This window comes from Suricata suricatta, chromosome 10 (assembly GCF_006229205.1).
Source record: "Suricata suricatta isolate VVHF042 chromosome 10, meerkat_22Aug2017_6uvM2_HiC, whole genome shotgun sequence".
NCBI lineage: Eukaryota > Metazoa > Chordata > Mammalia > Carnivora > Herpestidae > Suricata > Suricata suricatta.
In genome coordinates, this window is record NC_043709.1 from 20,265,332 (window position 1) to 20,279,067 (window position 13,736).

At 34.2% G+C, this 13,736-nt stretch overlaps 1 protein-coding gene across 2 annotated transcripts in view; it reads right to left on the bottom strand.

The window, feature by feature from the left end:
* The window catches only part of SCYL2 (SCY1 like pseudokinase 2), a 61,744-nt gene that overhangs the window by 29,320 nt on the left and 18,688 nt on the right, over positions 1–13,736 (bottom strand). For both annotated transcript variants that reach the window (XM_029953828.1, XM_029953827.1), the window contains exons 3-4: positions 7,498–7,655; positions 3,240–3,384 (exon numbers count right to left, since the gene is read on the bottom strand). In XM_029953828.1, coding sequence (XP_029809688.1) covers positions 3,240–3,384; positions 7,498–7,655 — 303 coding nt within the window. The remainder of the gene's footprint in view (positions 1–3,239; positions 3,385–7,497; positions 7,656–13,736) is intronic.

Here is a 13,736-nt window from a genome sequence, read left to right on the forward strand (position 1 = left end):
ACCAAAAAGGTCTTTTTCCATCTTTTCAGTTTCACTTTTCATCACTCCCTGAGAGGCAATGTGCTACCTCTAACTGCCTGAATATTTACCCTACGTGACTAGTACAATAAGCAATTAGGGACTTAATATTTCTCAGATAAATATTCTCCAGTTCTAACACATTTGAATCCATGAAATTCATATAAGATCTGCATTTTTAAAAATGCCTATTCCTCAAATATAATTTGTAAAATATACAAAGTTTATCAAGTCTAGGAAAGGTTTCCTAACTTTGTAAGGAAAAATAAACCTCTATACATGCTTACTGTATAATCCAGGCACTAATTTGGTAGATACTTCTATATGATTATCTCAGTTAATCTTTGGAACCATTTTATGGTTGGGCAAAAAAAAAAAAATGTTCAGATGTTTACTACAAGGCTGCCGTAATCAAAACAGTGTGGTATTGGCGTGAAGACAGATATATAGACCAATGGAACAGAATAGCATATACAGTCAAATGATTTTTGACAAAGGTATGAAGACCATTCAGTGGGGAAAGGATGGAAGTTTCAACAAATGTTGTTGGAAAAATTGGGTATCAATAGTCCAAACACTGAGGTTGGACCCTTACCTTAAAACATATGTAAAAATCAACTCAAAATAAATCAAAGCCCTTAACGTAAGACCAAAACTATAAACCTTTTAGAAAAAACCAAGGGGAAAGCTTCATGACACTGGATTTGGCAATGACTTCTTAAATATGACACCAAATGCACAGGCAACAAAAGAAAAATTAAATTGGACATATCAAAATAAAAAACTTCTGTGCATCAATGGACAAAATCAAAAGAGTAAAAAGGCAATTCACAGAATGGGAGAAAATATTTGCAAATCATATATTTGTACAGAGATCATATACAATGAACACCTATAACTCAACAACAAAACAATCTAATTCAAAAATGGGCAAGGGATGTGAACATTTCTCCAAAGATGATATACAAATGGAAAATAAGCACATGAAAAGATGCTTAAATTCACTAACCACTAAGAAAATGCAAATCAAAACCACAACAATACACCATCTCATTCCTATTAGGATAGCTACTATCAAAAACTAGAAAACAACAAATGTTGGTAAGGACATCGAGAAATTGGAACCCTTGTGCACTACTGGTAGAAATATAAAATGGTATAGCCACTATGGAAAACATGATGCCAGTTCCTCAAAAATTTAAAACAAAATTAACATATGATCCAACAATTCCACCTCTGGGTATATCCCCAGATAAGCAAAATCTTGAAGAGAAACTTCTACTCCCACATTCCCAGAAGTATTACTCACAATAGCCAAGATATGGAAGCAATCCATAGACAAATGAATAAACATAATTTCATAAAGACATACAATGGATTATTTAACCTGACAAAGGAAGGAAATTCTGATACACTTTATGAGAACATTGTACTAAGTGAAATAAACCAGTCAAAAAAGGAAAAAAATGTATGATTCCACTCACAAGAGGCACGTAAAGTGGTCAAATTTAATAGAAAATGAAAGTAGACTGGTTGCCAGGGGCCAGGGGGTGGTGGGGGTGGGCACGGGTAGTTACAGTTTAATGGATACAGCTTTTAGTTTTGCAAGATGAAAGAGTTCTGGGGATGGATGATGGTATGTTTGCACAACAATGTGAAAATACTAAATGCCACTGAACTGTATACTTAAAAATGATAGGATAGTAAATTTTATGTTATGTGTATTTTACCACAATTAAAAAATATATACTGTTAAGAAAATAAGATAAGTCAGACACTAGACACTAGAAGAAAATATTTGTAACTTGTGTACCCAACAAGACTTGTGTCCATAATATACAAAGAAATTTCAAAACTCAATAAGAAACAACCCATTCAAAAATGGGCAAAAGAACTGAAGACTATTCATCAAAGAAATACAAATTAAAGCTCCAACAAAATACCAGTGCATACTGATTAGAATGGCTAAAATTATAAAGAGAAACCATACTTCTGGCAAACATGTGGAAAAAATGGAACTCTCATACATTGCAATAGGAATGTAAAATTTTAAAAATACTTTTAAAAAGGAATGTAAAATAGTATTACCACTTTAGAAAAGTCAGAAGTTTCCAAAGAACCAAAATATATACATACCATTTGATCTAGCCATCCCATTCCCAGGAACTTAACCAAGTAAAACTAAAACATATGTCCATATAAAAACTTATATAGAAGTGTTCACAGCATCTGTGTTTAATAACCAAAACCAGAAACAAACCAAATGACCATCGACAGATGAATGGATAAACAAACTACAATATATCCATACAATGGACTACTACTCAGCAATAAAAAAAGTATTGATATTGCACAAATATATGAATGAATCTCAGAAAAATTAAGTGAAAGAAGCCAGGCAGAATAAAAAGAGTACATCTTAAATGATTCCAATTATAAAACTGTAGAAAATACAAACCGATTCAAAGCGACAGAAAGCAGGTCAGTGGTTTCCGGGGACAAGTGATAGACAGCACGAAGTAGGAGGGAGGGTTACAGTGGGTATCAGAAAACTTTGTGGGGGTAGTGAATGTGTGCATTATTTTGATTGTAGTGGCAGTTTCACAGGTATATTTGTCAATTTTATAAAACCATATAGTATTTTGAATATGTGAAGTTTATTGTATGCCAATTAATACTTAATAAAGCTGTTAAAAATAATAAATAAAATGATCTCTGTCCCCAAGGAACTAGAGATCTACTGTATAAATTTACTCTATAGAGTTAAAGATATTTTATTTTGGCAAATAGGGAAAGGAAAATCAGAAAAAGTAGACATATAAGAAAAGGCTAACAATATCTCTTGATACTTATTAAATAATTTCCTAAAAGATGTAACTTTTAATTTTTATTAAATACTTAAGTACTTCAGCTTAATAGTTTGTTTATGAAATGCATTCACGAGGTTTAGAACTCAAAAATATCAAAATGGAACCATCCCAACCACCAGTCAGTAAGTGCCCTTCTACAAAGGTTACCCATGATATGTTTCATAAATATAAAATATAATTTTAACCTAACAATAAACTGTAGAAAAATTATAAAATACAGAAATAGTTTTTAAATTACTAAAAGGATCCAAAGGTTTACCTAAAGCAGTTTATATCACTAATAATTTTGAAATAGTCAAAAAACAATTCTGAAGGAAAAACTCTTTTCACATGATGAACAAAAATACATACCTGGAGCAATCCATATTTGGTTTCTACATCATAAAGGTTATAATCCTTAATGTCTGGAGATACAGGGGAAGGGAGATTTTCCCAGTTACCTAAAACATTGGCTAAACTGGCAAAAACTGGTTCTGTACAAAATGCCAAGCAATCCCTGTTTTAAAAAAAAAAGATTTATTTACCACCATTTTTTTCCACATTATCAAAGTATTATCAAAGTCAAATATATATAAAAATATTAGTGGTCAACAAGAAAGTAGACTTAGATTTATTTTCAGCATTAATATAATACATTTAAACCACAATTTTCAGAATATGCTCAGAGGAACCTGCAAATTTCCCACAGGCCTGCTCTGGAGCAAGAGGAGTCAGAAAAGGGCACAGAGCACAGCTCTAGGGCCTCTATAACTACTTCAATCAGAGCAGCTTTGCTTTTACCTACTTCATCTATAACTTTAAAGGGTGTCACAATTTTTTAAATTTTAAATTATTGCTCTTTGATATATAAGAATATTTAAAAATTCAGAAAATGTTAGATATTAACATTCGATAGGCTTTATGGAGCAATTACAAAGAGCTCAGGCTTTGAAGATGGACAAACACCCAGCTTCAAGTCCCCGCATCTCTTACCCCCTGACTACATGACTTGACACCTCAGCTCTGAGACTCACTTTGCCCATTTGTAAAATGGTGATTAAAAAAACACCTTGATGGTTACGTGAAGATCAAAGGAGATAATGAATGTAAAGCACATAACACAGTGACTAGCATGTAAACTCAATAAATCATTACTGCTGCTATTATAATTACCAAGTGTTTGAGACTCAAATCCTAACATTTTATGACTTGGGCTTAGGCTCTGGCAATAGAGAACTACAAGGCAGTGTGGTAACAAAGCTAAACCAAACTCCTGCACCTGAACTGTAATTGCTTAAAGGCAAGTATGCCCTTTGCTGTTTCATCTTTCTTCTATTCCTGTGTACCTTTTCTTTCACCTTGAACTCATTTTTTCAAGTAAAACTGTATATAGAAGGTCAATATATATGAGAGATTAAGACAAAGCTGCTTAGGGTGACGGAGAGAGTTACACCTGCTCACTCCTCAACCATGACACTATCTTGTTCTTTACTCCCTCACCAAGCTCATTAGCATAGTGGACACCAGGCTTTCATTTGCTGAATGGTACTGGAGGAAAACTGATCAAATACTCTAAAGCCTTTTCTATAGTTTTCTGTAATTCCTAGGACTCATCATGTATCTGAGCTTCTTCCCCCCCCGCCCCCGGTCTGTCTTGACCCCAACATCATCCTTGGTCACATCAACATCCATGTGATTATTCCTCCAGTTGGAAGGCCCCTTATCTTTTTCATGAATATTTACTTCCATTGTCATTTTTACAAACGGTCACAGGTGAGAAGGGCTATACACTCTTCTCAAGAAGCACTTCCCTAACTACAGCTACTTACTAGACATTATCTCCTACCCCTTTACTACTTCCACCAAATCTAACTCACTGGCACCAAAATCAAAGTATTGAGTCCTGACTGTACATACATGATTCTTTTCTTTCTCCCAACTATCTCAACAATAAACTATCACCCTTATTACTCCTTACTGAAAAAACCCACATTAACCCTGTAATAATCATTACAAGTTTCTTTTACTCCCTTCCTTATGTCATAGGCAGAGAAAAAAATAGAAAATCCCAGTCTTTTTAAATTCAGTGCAAAGTCACATAATCTACTTTAACCTTGCTCTTTTTATTTTTCAGCATTCAAGGACACTCGTTTATAGTTCTCTTATTTAGCTCCTTATTCCATGGACCCCTTTCCCCATTACTCACCTATTACCCGTTTTCTTTTTTTTTTTAATTTTTTTCTTTTTCTAATGTTTTATTCATTTTTGAGATAGAGAGACAGACAGACAGACAGACAGCATGAGCAGGGCAGGGTCAGAGAAAGAGGGAGACACAGAATCTGAAGCAGGATCCAGGTTCCGAGCTAGCTGTCAGCACAGAGCCCGACGCAGGGCTTGAACCCACAAACTGCAAGATCATGACCTGAGCCGAAGGCGGACACTCAACCGACTGAGCCACCCAGGCACCCCACTGATTATCCAGTTTCTACTTTGAAAAGCATAAAGTTCATCTAATATGAACTCATTTCCCTAAACTTCACCTCAGTATATTAGTGATTAAACTATTACCCTAAAATTTCCTTTGAGTTCCTCTTATGAGACTTTATTCACATGCTGTCTTCTCTACTGGGTTCCTTTGTACCTATTTTCTAGCTTACAAACTGCCTTCCTGCTACTGAAATTATTGAATATCAATCATAAACGCTCACTAGTCAAATGTAATGAATTTTTCTCAGTCCTTACTTTCTCTTTACTCAGTGGTCCTTAGTGTTACTGGGTCTCTTTTACCTCCTTCAGCTCCCGTGACATGATGCCTGTTTTTCTCCTGCTGTGTAACAAAGATCATCCGTTTCTTTTCCTCGCTCTTTTTTCTCCTCTACATTTTAAGTTCAGTCCTTAGAACACTGCTCTTTCTACTCATGCTCCTGAAAAATTCTTTTATTCATGGTTTTAATTACTGCCTCTGCTACCCTTAATACACATCATAACCTCTGGGCTTTCACCTGGATTACTTTACTATATAGCACATTTCTTTTGGGTAATTCCAGTGTTATTTCTACTTCATTAATTCATTAAAAACTGGAAGTTATTTTTTCCTACCCTAAAGTTGTCCTATTTCTATCAATTTTATAGTTTTACAACCTAACAATGAAGATGCCTTAAAGTAACCTTTGAATTTTCTCTCTTAATGACTGCCAATAAATCCCTTTTATAATATTTAAGTCACTACAAAAAAAGCTACAGAGGCAGCTTCTTCCCCCAAGAGACTTAAAACATAATGATGACATAAAAAACACACTGATACAAGTTAAAATAACAAATTTGGGCAGGATTCTAATAGGTGACATGGTAGAGGCTGATAGAAAATACTCTAGAGGAAAATGCACAGTTAGGAAAGCTCAGGACAAGTGTGGCAAACAAAACTTAGTCCACTTTGGGATACAGAGTTCACAATAGTGAATGTTACATAAGAGTCAACAACTATACTTTTCTTCTGGGCTTATTCATGAAAAGAAGAGCAATAAAAATATTATCGTGATAAGAAAATATGGGCATATTTCTGGATAGGCACACCATGGTATAGTGAAAAAAAAAAACCCCATGGGCTCAGGAATCATGGTATCATAAGTATGTGGTTTATATAATGTCTCTGATCCTCAGTTCTTCCATAAAATTGTGAGAGCCAGATAAGTAAAACAAATAGTTTTGTAAAGCATCTAGAACAGTTTTCATAGTAAATACTAGGTTTTTTCTTTTAGATTGAAATAAAGTATCTTGTGCTCTTGGGGGAGAGGGATCAGTGACAGTAGATTACTGAAGATTCCAAAGTAAGAATTACACAGAAATCCAACATATATAAAGAGACTGGAAGCCTGGAACTCTGCCAGCTCTGTTCTTCTACCAGCCTGTTCTTCCCCCATCCTTAAAATTCTAGTGTCCACAGAACAAAACTGGCAAACCATTTAGCGAATATCTTCTGAATTAAGAGAGAGGAATACAGTCTGCTAGGTAGGAAGGAAGAAAGAAAGAAATTAGGGGTTATGAAGAAAGTGGAAAAAGTTTTCATAGCTAAGGTATCTAATGGACTATTAAAAGCACCATAGGCTTGAGGATCCAGTTAAGACTACACAACATTAATTTCATATTCTTGTCATTCTCAGCAACAGTTCCGAAGCTATCCTTGAAAAAAATAAATGGTAGAGTAACTGAGGCCTATGGAGTGATATGCTGAGGATATCAGAAAAGTTAAATGTCTAAAAGAGTACCTGAAACATACATAAAAACAGCCTGCAAATATGAAATTAATGCAAAGAATACAAAACAATTAATTCTAGCAAATTAATAAGGAGAGCTACTTTCAGGCAGGGACTGTATGCTTTACTTCTGCATCTTCCACTTTGACTACTGCGGTGCTGAGCAGAGTGAGCAAACACAGACTGGTGGCAAATGTGAAGAATATTCCAAAGAGGCAAAGACATAGAATTAGGGAAATAATAAATCCACAAGAACTCAACACTCAGTTTATAAGAATTTGTCACTGACATGCTATTCAGACAGAATTTGAATATAAAATTATTTTTAAGTATTTGTTCAAAACAAGTCTTTTATGGAAGTTTTTATAAAAATTTACCTGGACTCTTCTAAAGGATGCTGGACAGTAAGAAGTCGAGGGTGTCGTAGTCGAGTTAACTGTTGAACTCCTCGTTTTAGAGAATCGATGATTTGATCCTTTTCAAATTTTTGGTATTTGTCAATCAGCTTTTTATCAAAGACAAAAACAGCCACTTCCTAATAAAAGAATTGTGTATCTAATTTTAACCAAGAATATATAAAACTATACCGGAGTGTCACAACAGTCTACAAATAGAAATAACTAAAATCTAATGTCATAGAAATTATAGGACCACTGTATACTTTTGTGATATCAAAAAGTTGGTTTCTTCATGATTAATAAATTTAAACATTTTTAAAAGCATTAGACCCAAAGCCCTTATCTAAGGAGAACATAGGAAAATCTCCATCTTTGAACTCTGGTACAGGAAAGGTGTGTGTAATGTGCTATACCCCATGTAGTATATAAATAATCTCTTATTTAACCAGAATTCAAATAAAGCTAAAATGTTTAAAAATTCAAAATCATTCATAATGATAACCCTGGAGTATACTATAAAATCTTGAATCACTTTTTGAAAGAAAGAGTATATATTTCAGAAAATGTTTGTTTACACAAAAACCCATTTTGTAAGCACCTTTCACATATGAATAACCTATACCCACTCCCTCCTTCCACCCTATCCCCGTCTTATTATGGGTAGTAACTGGGAATGAATGGTACCATTACAGGAAGCTGCTCAACCCTTTGCGTCTCTTTGAGATCATTTACAGCTTATTATTTACAACACTAAAAGCACACATTAACTTAACTATCCTCTTCCTTTCATTTTCTCTCTTGCAAAGGAAAAAATAGTTGCCATCCAGTTACCCAGTCTTAACAAATCAATAAAAAAAAAAAATAGCTGCATTGATAGTTGATGTACCACCATTGTGTCATACATCAATGATGCTACATCTCCATCCTAAACAGAAAGAAAAATGATAAAGCTGGAAGCAAAATTAGCAAAGAATCAATGCTAGCTTTCCAAAAGTCTTTGAAAGATTTTGAAGGACTTTCAGAATTTCTATAGAAATCTATTTCAAACGCCTCTAATTAAACCTACTACTGCTCAACTATCAATATCTAAGACAGTATCTTTTCATTTTACTATTCTCTTCTCATTATTTCTGCTACATTAGGATTACTGTTTTCTACAAGTTAGCCTGGCAACCCAATTACCTAACAGATTTACTGCAGAATCCCAAACCAATAAATTTCTCTGACACAATCTGTTTTAGGTTGGAGGCTCCTTAAATGTATATAAACAAGTTACGAACTCTAGAGGATTAAGTCTCTGAAAAGTGATAACATAAAGGGATTGTTGAGTAACTCAACTTGAACATCCCATTCCCAAAGCATTTATGTACTTTTAAGGAATTATTTCATTCATCACAATAATCCTATAAGTTATTATCCTCACCTCACAGATGAGGACACTGTGGAGAAGATAAAAGTACTATATAAAGATCTCACAATTGGTAACATCAAGATTTGAATACAGTCATTTTAACTGTAAAGGCCAAATTCTGTCTCCCCAGAAATAATACAGATCCAATAAATACAGAGCACAGCAGTAAAACATAACATATTCCTGCAGGAAAACAGTCATTTAAGAGATTTAAATAGCAATCATATATAAATACATAAGCTTATTAGCTCTTTTGATCATTATAAGACATAGGACTATCAAGAAAGAGCTAAGAGTGCTATGTAATATTAATTTGAACTAAAAACAAATGACCTAGAAGTTCAAGTTCCTATCTCACTGTGCATGAGCACAATTTTATTTTGGTAAGTGTTCTGTTATAACACATTTTATAAATGCATCTAATTTAATGTGTTTATTTTTTTCGATGTTTTAGGTCCTTAAAAAAAGATCACATGAAATGGCTCTTTGAGCACTTGCAATTTCACCACTCTTAAGGAAAAATACTGCACTTCAAAAGAAAAAGAAACCACAAAATTCTCTCTCTCAGACATTCACATATTATTTTAGGTCACAGATATAAGATTTCTACATAGATCAGAATAGATTATCAACTCACAATTTCAGTGAAGTTGTGACTAACACTTAGACCTCATACTAACTTCCTAAAACTCTTGGCCTGCACATCAAGTTTTCTTCAGAACAGATTATCATCTAGCTTTAATGTTTTCCTTCTACTACTTCACTACCCACCCTGTTAAGACATATCGTCTGTGTTAAAGTCCTGTCACCTTATAAGTATTACAAGCTTCTTAAAGAAACAATGCCAACAAAAAAAAAAAAAGAAAGAAAGAAAGAAAAAAAAGAAAGAAACCATGCCTTAAGCATCTCTGTATCTGAATCTTAAGGATTCATATCTAGAAGACACTCAGATGTTTATTACCTAGTGGCAGCAATAAAGATAAGCAGCTACTGAAAGCTTTCAATTGTTGTCCTAAATTAAAACTTTTTTGACTCTTCATTATGAAAACTTTCAAATATAGAGAAAAGATGAAGATATCTTCCATTTAAAAGTCAACTATTAACTCTAATTTAATTTTGAGGCTCTTTTTTACACAAAAATTACTAAAACAAAATATAAGAATACACTAGGACTCTATTCTTAATTTATTTACTTCATATTCTTTGAAATAGATTGGCAAAGAAAGTTACCTACCAAAAGGTATTTTTTTCTCAATAACCTATCTTTAAACAAAAAATAACCATAAAATAATCTACTCTAAAAACTATTTGTCAAAATGTAGACCACCTATTGATACAAACCTAATTTATAATTTTTTAAAGCTACTTTGCTAACTACAAAGTTGAACTCTTGCTGAAAACAAGGTAGTTTCAGTAATAAAATCTAGTAGATATATAGTAATGTGTCTAGGATTCCCTAATAGTAATCATGACCTCCAGTAACTTATCCCTCAAAGTCACCAGGAATGGTTTCTGAGAAATAGATACTCCCTGTGCTCCCTATTTTATAGATCTTTTGTGACTGGTCAATGGTGACAACCATCATGCACTTTATTTTTCATGTGATTTGGGGACAATGTTCCTTTCCCAAAATGATAGAACAAAATCTAAATTTTTATTTAGATTAAGTCAAAAAACAACTTGATATTTGAGAAGACTGAGCGATAACAATTATTAAAGATAATCAATGGTCATTATTGACCTATGCAGCTTGACTAATACTTCCAGCTTTCCACAATGGTTTCTTTTACTTAAAACTTTTATTTATTAAAATTTAACTTTTTATAACAATTTAATTATGCCTTTACCTACACAATATCAGCAAGCCTCATCCATGAATATTGGCATTTATATTAACATAATGTAGATTTTGCAGTAAGGAAGGGATTATGTCCAAGTCTACACTTGGTAGAATGGCTAGAATAATAAATATCAGTTAAATATTTATTATATATTTTAAAAATCAGTCTATCTTAATTATCTTCATAGGAAGAGTCATTTAACGGGGAGTGTTTTAAAGCTTCCACAGCAGTCAGAGCAAAAGAAACAGGGCAGCATATGTGACTTTTAAGGCAAAAATAAGACTAAAGCTGCCTTATGTAAGGGGGAAAAACGGTCTATTCTAAACTGGGTAAAAAATAATCATAAAAAAAAGGGGGGGAGGGGGGAAAAATAATCATAAATACGAGACTAGAAGACTACTAATAAATGTAACTTAAATTCATTTTTATGAGTAGTCACCTGGCAAAAGAATCTTGTATCAAGATAAATAGAAATACCTAATAGTAATAAACGAATGTTTAAGTAGTAAACACACCCACATATACACTCTGTTTTACAAACGTCTTTCCCAGGGGGTACCTGAGTGGCTCAGCTGGTGGTACCTCATGACCTCACTCACGGTTCGCATCAGGCCTGCCCACCCTGAGGTCTCCTTGGGACTCTCTCTCTCTCCTTCTTTGCCTCTTCCCAGCTCACACTTTCTCTCTCTCTCAAAGTAAGTAAATAAACTTAAAAAATACTTTTTAAATATTTCTTTTAAAAAAATCTTCCTCAGGGGCGCCTGAGTGGCTCAGTCAGTTAAGCAACAGGCTTCAGCTCAGGTCCTGATCTCACGGTTCATGGGCTCGAGCCCCACATTGGGCTCTGTGCTGACAGCTAGCTCAGAGCCTGCAGCCTGCTTCTGATTCTGTGTCTCCCTCTCTCACTGACCCTCCCCTGCTTGAGCTGTCTCTCGCTGTCTCTCAAAAAATAAATAAGTAAATAAATAAAAATCTTCTCCCCAAATAAATGCCCTAGGTTGATATAGTAGAATTGAAAGAAATTTCAAAATGTAGAGTTATTCTTCTACTCAAAAGGAAATAAAAGTTAGGTATACAAGTGGGACAGAAATTATATTTATGTAGTGCTTTTATCAGAAATTATTTAAATATAATAGCAGCCTTGATAATTGTAATATTCCTACCTAACAGAGAAGATGATGGCACTTCAATTTTAAAGGATACATACATATACACACACATACATGAAGCAACCATAGATACTTTGGCCAAAAATTTCCTGTTAATGGCTTGTTTAAATAAAGTAGAATTTAAAAATCAGAAAAGTTAATGAAATTCAATTAAGGGCATTTATCTCAGAAATCTCTCTAAAATAAGTATTCTTTAAAAGGAAATAAGAGGGGTGGCCTGGTGGCTCATTCGGTTGAGCGGCCAACTTCAGCTCAGGTCATAATCTCATGGTTCGTGGGTTCAAGCCCCACTTCGGGCTCTGTGCTAACAGCTAGCTCAGAGCCTAGAGCCTGCTTCTGTATCTCCCTCTCTCTCTGACCCTCCCCTGCTCATGCTTTCTCTCTCTGTCTCTCAAAAATAAAATACAAAACATTTAAAAAATAGATAAAAGGAAATAAGAATATGTTTGAAAAGAAAAACCTATATTTAGATACCATTTTAATCCTAAATGTGCTACTCTGCAGAAATACAAAGTCAGTTACATAGCTATAACAGAAATGCAGCAGAACAAACTCAATGCCCAGTAATTAATTACCTATCAGAATTATAAAAGTCTCAGAGGTAGAGGAGTAAGGAATACTTTCAAAAATTAAATAGACCCTGAGATCATGCCATTTGCGACAAAATGGATGGACCTAGAAGGTATTATGCTAAGTGAAATAAGTCAGACCAGAAAATCATACCATATGGTTTCACTTATATGTGTGATCTAAAAAACAAAACAAATGAATAAACAAACAAAAAGCACAAACAGACCCATAAATACAGAGAACAAACTAATGGTTACTGGATGAGAAGATGGGCAAAATGTGTGAAGGAGAATAGGAGCTACCAGCTTCCGGTTTTGGAATGCATAAATCACATGGATAAAAGGCACAGCATAGGGAATACAGGCAATAGTATAACAGCATTGTGTGGTGACAAATGGTAGTAACACTTATGGTGAGCACAGCATAACTTAGATTTGTTGAACCACTAAATGGTACACCTGAAAATCATCTAACATTGTGTACCAACTAGACTTCACTAAAAAATTAAAAAATAAATAAGATAAAAGTAGATCCTCTGCTCAGAACGCCTAAAATAAAAAAGACTATAAAAAGGTTTGGCAGGAATGTGGAGAAACTATAACTGCTGATGGATACAACCGTCTGGAAAAACTGGTGCTGAACAAACACGAACACTATTACCTAGCAATTCTATGTCTAGACAATGTGTCATATATACCAATGGCATATATAAGAATGTTCATAGCAGTTCCCTATATATTAACAAAAGTGCTATGTTCAGCAACATAGGTATATCCCATGAACATACATTTAAGGAAAGGGAGCCAAACACAGGAGCATATACCATATTCCATTATGAAAAAGCAGTTTATGAAAAGCCCACATCTAATATCATCCTCAATGGGGAAAAACTGAGAGCTTTCCCCCTGAGATCAGGAACACAACAGGGATGTCCACTCTCACCTCTGCTGTTTAATATAGTGCTGGAAGTCCTGGCATCAGCCATCAGACAACAAAAGGAAATAAAAGGCATCAGAATTGGCAAAGAAGAAGTCAAACTTTCACTTTTCACAGATGACATGATACTCTACATGGAAAACCCGGCAGACTCCACCAGAAACCTTCTGGAACTGATCAATGAATTCAGTAAAGTCGCAGGGTACAAAATGAATGTACAGAAATAAGTTGCATTCCTATACACCAAAAATGAAGCAGCAGAAAGGGAAATCAAGAAACTGATCCCATTCA